The 11,263-nt window shown below is 33.7% G+C and overlaps 1 protein-coding gene across 4 annotated transcripts in view; it reads right to left on the bottom strand.

Moving 5' to 3' along the window:
* The window catches only part of NLGN1 (neuroligin 1), a 410,133-nt gene that overhangs the window by 135,993 nt on the left and 262,877 nt on the right, over positions 1–11,263 (bottom strand). For all 4 annotated transcript variants that reach the window (XM_072408123.1, XM_072408122.1, XM_072408125.1 and 1 more), the window contains one exon: positions 9,320–9,472. In XM_072408123.1, the coding sequence (XP_072264224.1) occupies positions 9,320–9,472 (153 nt within the window). The remainder of the gene's footprint in view (positions 1–9,319; positions 9,473–11,263) is intronic.

Here is an 11,263-nt window from a genome sequence, read left to right as displayed (position 1 = left end):
AGTCTGCATTAAAATAAACCTAACATAAAACTGTAAGAACATTAAAGCAATATGTCATCGGTTTCCTTCTTACATAAATAAAACCACATTGGCTTGACACCAAAATGTATTTAAAAAAATGCATGTTCAATCAAGTCCATATTGTCATTAAATGACACATGCCCAATCTTCCTCTGTCTTTCAGCATCATTACTCATATGAATCAGATACATCGACAGACAGACAGCTAAATGTCATATTTTCAGCAAGCTTGTGCTAATCATATGAACTGACCTGTGGTATTAAAGAATTACAAATGTAAGGATATTGTATTTTGTGGCTTTTTTCTTAGGGTCATGCACAGACTACTTGTACTCTTGCTAATCTATTTGAAAAGCAAGAGGAATTTTAAGCCATACTAATTAAGGTAAGTGCACTGGCAGAACAGATGGATAACCTAAGACACTGATGGATATTTCTTGTCATTAACCAGAGGTTACTAGATACCGTACTCATTAAAGTAAACTGAAATTGATTTTTAGAAATAGTGCTGACAAACTGTGTCTCTGGGTTTAGTGCAGGAAAGTAACAAACATGTATAATCTTTTGCCAAAAGGTATATTTAACTAAAATTACCTTTCAAACTAAAGACCTATGCAAGGGGCTTCTGAAAACATGACAGTCACTCCTTAGGCATGCATTTCATCCTATGCAAATACCATATTATTTGTTTTATGAAATATAGGGGATCAAATGAAAACATTATTGTCGATTGTCAGTCTGAATTTGAACTTTATTGGTACTTAAAGAGAGTAAAATTGTATTTTTAGACAGATTCACAAATGGCACGTGGTTGAAATGATAGAAAACTGAAAAAATAGGTTTATTTAGCGAAAGAAAACCAAAGAGCGCCCACACAAAGAAATACAGACCCTAAATATGTTTAGACAATGTTGCAGTTTTCTAGCCCCCTCTGGACACTTCCTCAAAAAGGGTGAAAGGGAGTGGGTGAGGGGTATCTTGAGATATCTTGGGTAAAACGACTTTAATTGCTCAAGAAACACATTCCCCTTCCTCCCATTTCTTGGTATGCACATTTACAAAAATTAAAAAAAGGATCATAACACAACACCAGGGAAGATTGTATACAAAACGGCTTCATCTTTATTCAGGTGTGCCTAAAGCAGAATGATATCTAAATAAAGCCCTGCTGGGCAGCCCAAACACAGGGGCAGATGTTTAAACAAGAACAAAAAAGCACGCATGAGCTATAACACTCTTTAAAATGTATTCAATTATTAGATGCAGATTATCTATGCTGAAAGATTTCCAAATGGCTGTTGGTTGGATAGCAAATTCCCAACACAAAAAGAAATATGGAATATAATGGCTGCTTCCCACAAATAATGAGAATCTCACTATTAAATGGCCTAACTTGTGCAAAGGATGCTTGAATTAGATGCATTACCTACTCTTCTCTTGCTGTGTATGCATAGAAACAGTAAGCAACTGAATTACAATTACGATTACCCAACTGGAAATCTTATGAATAATTGTGCATTGTCCATTACCAACACTAAAGATAGTGAAAAGTGGAAGTAAACTGTAAAAAAAAAACTCACTCATCTTTACCTTTGCTGATCCATCGATCCCCCTGGTATCCTCTTTCGTCCTCGCGCCATCTACTTTCCTGTTCTTTTTCTGCCTTCTTCCTACGTCACCTGATCTCAGACTGTGCAGGCGCGAGATCAAGCGATGTAGGTGTGAAAAAGAGTGCTGATCTCACTGCGCATGGGGGATCAGAATTTTTTTTACCCAACTGAAGAAAGCCCTTTCTGAGTCAAAAGGCAGAGACAAAAGCTTACGCTCCCATTTAGAAAGGGGAGGGGCTTTACCCTTTTTTTTTTATAAAAAAAAGGGTTTTAAACCCCCACACTAAAAACAGAAGGGCATCTTTACCTTCTATAAAATAGTTGTCTGCCCTTTTATGTAAGGTAAAAATTTTATTTTAGTTCTGCTTTAACCCTCCTAGCGGTAATCCCGAGTGTGACTCGGGGTGGATTTTACCTGCGAAAACTGGTAATCCAGAGTCACACTCGGGGTGGCTTTAAACTTAAAAAAGGTCCTGGGGACACGTCCTTCCTTTTCAATCTTCAGCCGCGAACTGCAGATTCAGTTGATGCATGCGTCGGTGCGGGCGGGAGGATCGGTGGGAAATTCAAATAATTTTGTATTGGATTCAATATAAAATAGCTGTTTTGAGTCCAATACAAAGAAATCTTCATATAATATATATATATATATATATATATATATATATATATTATATATAATATATATATTATATATATATATTATACATGCTACTGTACAGTATATTACATGTTTCACTATTTTCACAGATTTTTGTGTTTTTTTTATTACTTATTTATTATTATTTATTAAATATTGGACATATTTTGGTGAATTAAGCCTAGGAATTATATCCTACAATGTAAAATAAATTTCCATGCAAAAAAATGTAACACTTTTTTTGCGTGGAAATACAAACAGAATTAGAATGTTAGGGGGGTTAAAAAATAAAAAAATAAAGACCTGCTCCCATGTTGCCCAAACAATCTAACTGGATTTCTGCTATGAAAGAAATCTGTTTTGACCAGCTATAAAGTGTGAACATTTGATTTCAATTTTTGTAAATATTGAAAAAAAAAATCAGCATCTGTTGTAATAGTGTAACAACTAGTAAAACGAAAACATGTATTAGAGGTGACCTTGTCATTCCATTACCTGTGAAGCAGCCCCAAATGTATGGCCATTCTCTACATTCTTCTTGCATTTCCCAGTCCATTGCATTTCCTTCTCCATGCTCATGTTTTAGTTATGTGAAGTGAGTGATTTGCACATGAAAACAATTATGTAGCTGAATTTTCCTGGGTCAGTTTTGACAGCAAGTAAAATTTCTCCAATGTAACTTTTAATTTTTTGACAAGATAACAAATTAACCTTGAAAATAAACAATGCGTGATGGTAATTTTAAATTACTTTGGGAACACCAAGAGCAGCTGCTTGATGCATCAGGAAAAAAAGCCAGCAAGTTTCTTTGAATATGCTCTTGCCTATTTTCTCCCCCAGCAATGTTATTTTAATGACAAACTGCTTATTTTATAATACACCCTCTGTCTGATATAAATGCAAATAGGTTTGAGAATGGCATTTATCATTAGTGGAAAACACAATGATTTCCTTAATTGTTAACCTCAAACTCACACAATCTCCTTGCATTTGTTAATGCTGAACATGGTTTTAGGCATATTTTACCAATTATTATTAGTTAGCATTTCAGAAATACTTAAATTTAATAAGTTCTGTTATGTGGAAGATTTTACTTATACTACAGTCTAAACCCACCCACATATAGGAAGATTGCCAGAAGAAGTAAAATTTATCAGCCAAAATCTTCAGGTTTGTGGTATTTGAGTACTATTCCCAAAACCAGTTTTGGAGAGCATTGGGAGCTTCCCTTTATTTAATGTCTTGATGACCACAAAGAGAAGTAGAAATTACTTCAAAGGAGTTAATCCAGATTTCTGTTAAAGTAGGAAAAATATGGATCTTTGACCAGATAAAAGTGGAAGTATACTCAGCTAACATCCAGTGAGTCAGCGAGCTTCTATCTTTCAGTCTTTTTCCAGATTCTGACAGCTGCCCTGATTGGCTGCGCCAGGATGAATGAATTCACTTGCACACATGGGGGTTTTATTCATTCTGGCAGATGCTGAAGCTATACACTGAAAAGCACACAAATATAATAATGCTGTAAAGAAGCATGATGCATGATTCTGCAATAAAAACCCCACCAATTCACATATTTTTATAGTATGAATGTAGGTTCTGCTTTAAGACATTCAAATCAAACTTGAGCAAAACTTCAAAACAATGAAGGGAATAAAAGTGTTGCTGATGGTGGACAATTAGGACTGAAATGTCTTGTTCTGCACCTACACATAAGTGAACAGAACTCTAAGACATTAGGCTTTGCACCATCATTACAGGCACATGTACTGCATCTCTATATTGTTTAAGACTTGAAAACACTTGGTCTTCTTTCTAATTCCTAGAATATGTAACCTTCCATTAAGACCTTTCATTTGTGTATCTGTTATTCTCTTCCCCTCTTGAAACCTCTCATTTCTTGCTGCGGACAAAAGAAAATGCACTATGTTCAAAAATATCCTAATGTTTACATTATCATAGAACAACAAAACTATGTTAGCAAATGTCATTCATCAATGCATGTGACAGCCTTCATCCTTTCTTTTTATAAAACAGAAATATGTATTATTATTCATAAAGAATGCCAATCACATGTAGCTCCATCTGTCCTTAAAGGGAACCTGTAAAACCTGTAATGATAAGAATTGTTTGTCATTGGGTAAAAAATTGGCTTTAAATATGCAGGTTTGGATTCCAATAATCTATCCTTGCGTCACCCCCCATCCAGATGCTGGTACAAGAGTGCAAAACAAGAGTATGAAAACATTTCAGCCTCTGCATGCTGTATGCTTGTTCTGGGTCAGTACTAAATTAAGAATCAGGATGACTGCCTTGAAATCTGTTTGAATTGCAGCTCCCACATTTCGGATCATTTACTAGAATTTTATTATGTTGTTATGTGAAAAGGATCTATATTGACACTTATAACCGAATGATTGAGCTGTGATGTCCTGATTCCACAGCTGGCAAAAAAAAAACTGTTCATCTGAACACAACAGGGACCTATTCACATAACTGCATAGATTGGTTTATATTGTTTGGCAAAGGTTGTTTTTAGCTGGACATTTACTTTCAATTGCCTTTCCGCTGCTCCCCAGGGCAATATTTTAGTTTCTTATTACCTAATGAAAACTCCACACTGAATGTTGGAGAATCCTTTTTATTTCTAATCATGGTAAGAGCTTCTTTATGAGAATCGATATCATGGCCGTGGAAAAGTCATTTTAAATCTTAGTAGATTTTTCTATACTTCATCACTAGAACTACCGAACAGCACTGATAGTTTTACATTGCTGCTCTTATTAATGCTTTCTATTCAATTCTGAAAATAGCCTTACATAAAACAATTACTTTTTCTCAACGCTTAGATGGAGACATACACACAACTGGAAAAATATATATACGCAATGGAAAAATTTCCATAGTGAGTTCTTATTTTCCACACTCTTACACATGCATGAGTAATATTCTGCCTATTTATAAATGTATACAAAATTAATTTCACGTTTCACATTCAGGCTGTAAGCAGAAAACAGCACACTACGTAACAGAAAGATGGTGACAGATATTTATAGACCTGATAGTAAACACAAAAACAGAAAATAAATGACTTCATTTAAATCATAATTTTTATCCACACAGTAAAGATGGAAAGTACAAAGAATGATGTTTATTTTTATATTAAATTAGGCATTCAGCTATACATTTGTTTTGTATTGTTTTTAGTGATAGGTAATAAAGTGCTTCTAAGCCCCAACACTTAAATAGGTTGCCACAGATGTCCACATTTATTCTTTTTTAATATATTTCTTGTTTAAAAAAAATCATATCTGGTGATTCCGCTAGCAAGGTAACTCTACATGTACTTCCCTAGGGTGACAACGCTTACCCATTTCAACTGCGTTGTTTCTGCAGTCTTTCTCGTTTTACTGCAAGCAATTGTGCCAATGCAAAGTGAGCTGGAACATTTTGCCGGAGTCACTGCGGTAAAGTGCCATTCTTTTACCAATCGAATGTGGACACATCCAAGAAAGCCCTTACAAAGAATAACCAGGATGTGCAAAGGAGAGGGAAACAGTTACTTGCTTGGAGTTTAATTCTACATTAAATGGTTACTATATAATAAATATCTTCTGCACAATAGGGGCACCAATCATTTTTTTTTTCCAGTTTTCTAAGAGCCCCAAATGAATGGGTTCTAATTCTGGCTCATGTGGAACAGAGGTAGCAAATATTTTGCTTAAACACCAAAGCTGGACCAACAGACACAAAACTAATGCACCTTAATAAATACATTTATGTTCACTGTAACCAATATATTTCTTTGTTCCCCAGACTCCTAAAGCAGATTTAAACTCCCCCGTCATTACTGGTGCCGACATCTTCACCCTATGGTCTTATGGCATCATGAGTAACTCCTGCACATGAGTTCTAGGGTTCCTTTATGTCAAGCACCTGGGCATACATAGCTAAGTGTACATTCAACAGCAAATTGCATATAGTTAGGTAAACGTGTTATTGCAGAAGAGACATAACAAGTCCTTTCTGCAATGAAAATCTGCCAACACAAAATTTTGTTTTTGCAGTTCAATTCCACTTTAAAGAGACACAATAGTAACATTTTTAAAATACCATTTAATTTTAGCTATCAATAAATATAGTGATAAGGTTTGACTTTGAATTTACAGCTACAACCATACTGATTAGGCCTTCATTGGCAATCCCTCTTCCTTACTAGGAGAACAATGAAAGCATTAACCAAGGGCTGCCTGCAAAACAGAGATCTGAGATGTATGAATATGGCCTTAGGGTATCGTGAACATGTCCCTGCCTCCCCACAATTTAGGGTTTGCTGTCCTGCTTAGCATATTTTATCTTTGACTTTTAGAAATCTAAAATTTGCATAAGAGTTTGGGAGGCTTGAGTAGCAGATATAGCAGTCAGGGTAGTTGAGGAAAGGTAAATATTGATACCATACAACAAATCCATTGCTTTGCTTATAGAGGTTACTTTAAAGGGGTAAAACGTTTGCTATAATAGGAAATAAATGTAGTGAGCTTTTCAAAATCTTGTAATAAATCTTTTACAAATTCTTTGCACCTGAAAGGACAGATACAGCTTTGTTTATAGAAAAAAATCAATAAAATGAAATAAATTCTTTATTCTTTTTTGTTTGCAAACTGCATGTTGGAAAATACAGTAAAGGAAAACTAGACATCTGGGCCTTATATTGTGGTATAAATTAGGCAATCAGTTTGACTGCTGTTGTTTGTCTTAATAGTGTCGTATATAGTACCAAATTATCATTTAAATCTATAAAGTGTGCTGTAGAAAGGCAGTTTAAGGATAAACTATAAAAAGAAACCGTGAGTAGATATAAACAAAATGACTTACATTTGCAGCCACGGCAAAATTTAATAACATTATGTTGGTAGTCTTTGTATTCTGACCATTTAGATTTAAAGTGATCCTTCGATTGTATTTGTGTTAAAAATGTGTAAAAAATACTATTCTAACTGAAAATAAATAATGCACATATGTTAGTTCCAATGTCTTATCCAGTTATTGCTTAAATTTTCCTGGAGACCTAAGCCTTCCAGAAACAGATATATCTGGGTAGCCACAGATAGCACAGTGAAATTGTAATTAATTTATGTGGCTTGGCTGGGAAGGAGGTAGAATACGGACATCACACATCATATGACAACCATACCATGAAATCTGACCATAATATTTTCATTTAACATAGTACACTATGTAGTGCTAAGGGCTGCACATTAGAAACATAAGGTAGGTTCTGCTTCTGCATTTTACCTACTTTACACCACAAAAATTATACTGATAGAGCAAGGTTTGCTGCTTTAAGACCATTGATTTACTACCATTTTACTATTGGGTACGCTTTATCCAAACTCATTCTGTAGTGAATGTTTTCTTGGCTTAGTAAGAAACGATGCAGCTGTTTTCACCTTGAATAACCACAAATTTAAAAAGAGGGTTTTTGACAACATATAATTGGATAACTGATATGAAAACAGCTTTATCTTTTTCACTAAACTAATTGAACATTTGCTTTGAATGGTAAACATTCACTCTGCTACGTTAGCAGTCTAATGAGTAAAACTATTCTTTCAGCAAAGGGAATGCATGGTAAATGTGGTATAGCTGTTTTTAGCCCAATGGACTCCTTTAAAGGTTAATGGGCCAAGAGAAGTCAACAGGGAGAAAGTTGCTTTCGAACAAAAAGTAATGTACATTTTGTGAAAGTTTACTTTTAGATTATTGATGAACAAAAGAACCTATTATTGAAACATCTAATCAGGTGCACAAATATTTCCCTTTTGTAGAAGACTCCTAAATCAGTCAAAAGGCAAGTACATGTTCGTATGACAGTTCCAGAGGTGAGGTAAAAATAAAGTAATATGGAACCTAAATGGTTTATGAATTTTTTAACTACAATAAACATAAAATTAACAGAATAGCTAATAATGTAGTTAGTATTTCTAGGTAACAGATTACATTATCTTCCATTGGTTTTAGTTGTTGGTATATAGCATAATTTTCAGATGGGGCACTTACAGCAATGTGGACACAGAGAAATACAGAACTTGATAGAAATTACATTTTTAAATACCTTACATAGCAGACTTCCAAATACAGATTTAAGATAATCTCCACAATCATACTTCAAAAATACCTTTGCTGACCATTGCTACACATGACAATTACTAAGATGGGAGCATAACACTGGGGTTCTACGGTTCTGGAGGTTTTTAAAATTTCAAAGACCGGTATAAGCTGAATCACTAACAGTCTTGTTTAAAAATATGCAAAGCCCAGTAATATATAGCCAACTTGTCTTTTACCGATCTAACTTTGTTGAACCAAAAAATGTCTCTATTGTTTATCGCACTTTATGAACTATTCATTTTTTGCACTGTACAAGTCAAAAGATGCAATGAATCATCAAAGTACTAAAGGATGACAAACAAAAAGATTAAACAAAAACATCTACCAAAAAAAAAAACTAAAAGAAAAATGTCACTACCATATGTACCACACTACATTCCAAAGCATCCCAAAACGATTATTAATGTAAGCAATTCAATTTGCAAACCTGAGCATCAACAAATAAATATTACATTACAACATAAATGTTTTTGTAATAAACATTACAAAAGCTAAACTATTTTTTTAAAGAGCTGAGAGAAAGATAGGTAGACAGATAGGTAGACAAATAGTTTCATCTAACCATATCCTAATTGCTCATAAACCTTCTGACCCCTAATGACATCTGAAAATCAATTTCGACTTCTAAATTATTTTCATCATATCTACGATAAAAGCAAAATGTGTGAATCTAATTATTACATTTTATAAAAATGAACTGTGAGCTTTGCATTTTATGATACAAAAATTATAGGATAAGATATATAATAGATGTTTCAACGTGGACACAAATACACAGATCAGAGTTTGAGCTCAATATTCTCATAAAATACACTGAAACAAACTAATAGAAAAAAGTGTTTTGTATCAAAGGTCAAAGCAAAAATGTGCTTCTTACCAAGTACCCCAAGGCGATAGTTGACAGTGATGACTATAACATTTCCATAACTTGCTAGGACACTTCCATCAAATAAATTACCAGTTCCTTCCATATAGGATCCTCCATGAATATACACCATCACAGGCTTGGGACCTCCACTATCTCTGATGTCTGGAAAAAAAAACATGTTTAAATATAATTCTGGCTTGTCATCAGACAGAGAAGAAACATTAGTTTACCCCATTTTCAATGTTTCTTAAGTTACAAATCCAATAAAAATATTGTTATTAATAAAACGTAAGCAAATATACATGTAGTGCTTCTCAGGATGACTTTTATATTTGACGTATTTATTTGGTTTTCCTATATGAATTTTGGTTTTGCTTTATGATATTATAAACATGAAAATGAATATTATCGTGATTTCTCAGAGAAAGAATCTGGAAATGGCCAAATAGATCAAGAAGCATTATAATGAATTAAATAATGAACTATATATTTAAACATATTCTACTAAAATGATTACTTCAAAAAGTATACTATACTGTTCTTACTTTACTCTCTACATTTAGGGCTCTATTTATAAAACAGGGAATCAGACATTCCCCTAATCTCTCACATGGTTTTGGAAAATTCTCTTTTTTCCAGATCTATGTGTTTCAATGGCAGTAAATGATTCCCAGTTTTGAAAAAAAAGGCCAATAAGTAAATATGACAATATCATATTTCAGGGTTTACTTTAAAATTTCCTAATTTGTAAAATATAAAACAAATTTTTTAAGTTATATATTTTTTTTAAATGGGCTAATTTTCATTTATGGGGGAAATCGTTCTCTAAGTTAATTTTTTTTTAGTATTTTGAAATAGCTACACTAATATTGTTAAGGGGTAGACCATTATTTTGGCCAGAAGAGTCTTATATGCAGCTGTATGTTCTAAAATCTTGTGGCCCCCATAAAACAGCACATGAAGGGGTAACCTTCAAAGTGTGCAAAAAAATGTATCTTGCCTGTTTTTTTTATTTTATAGCAATAAGGGAGTTACATTTCAGGAATTGCCAAGCATCACCTGTTGAAATTTGGTTTTCCTGATAGTGACATTGATATGATTAGGAACTAGAGATAAATTATTAATCTGAAATCATTAGCTGCATGTTCACAGCAGAACTGTACACTGCTAATTGTATGCTTGGAGGTAACACAGAGGGAGATTGTTTCAGAACTCTTCCTTAATTAAAATTACATAGAATTACTGAGTACCCACTGAGAACAGTAATGAAATGTTAGTACCACGGTTAAACAAGTTAACATTCTTATAGTACTTGCAAAAATTGTTGTTTATTTCATATCTGGGGTAATTTCCTGGAATTCCTATACCAAGATGTGTCCTCTCTTGCCTTGATGAAGTGCAAATCAGTGGAAACGACCATGTAATTAGATTCTTATAGGTACACTCAAGCTGTCATTGAAGACAAGCTAGTAAACCATTGCTTCCTTGTCTGTGTCAATTAGATCCAATATAATCGATTGTTTGCTGATAGCTATCAGTTTAACAAATCCCTGAGTTTATGAAGGCCACTCGAAACATGGGGTCTTATCTATTTTTGTACTCTCAAGGGGGCCTTTACCTTGTGATTTGCACATCGGTATTAAGAAGAGAAAGCAATCAAGCAGGTTTATCATGGTAACATTAATCAGTCTGGATGGTATCAATGCTAAGTAAGCCTAGGACACATTGGATTATCTTTGTATTTATTAGTTTATTTGCTTTGCACTTAAAGTTGTGTCCTAATTTGGTGAAGCTAGTATAATAAATACATTAAGAATGCTCAATTAACTAAATTAACTCATTTATAAATAAATATTTCTGTGGACCTCACTCATTTTAGTTAGATATTTATATGGAAGTTGAAGAGCATGGGGTAAAACATAGTGACATTTGTTTACTGGCACCACACTATTT

Source organism: Pyxicephalus adspersus, chromosome 4 (genome assembly GCF_032062135.1).
Source record: "Pyxicephalus adspersus chromosome 4, UCB_Pads_2.0, whole genome shotgun sequence".
NCBI classification, from domain to species: domain Eukaryota; kingdom Metazoa; phylum Chordata; class Amphibia; order Anura; family Pyxicephalidae; genus Pyxicephalus; species Pyxicephalus adspersus.
This window is presented reverse-complemented; position numbering and strand designations above follow the sequence as displayed.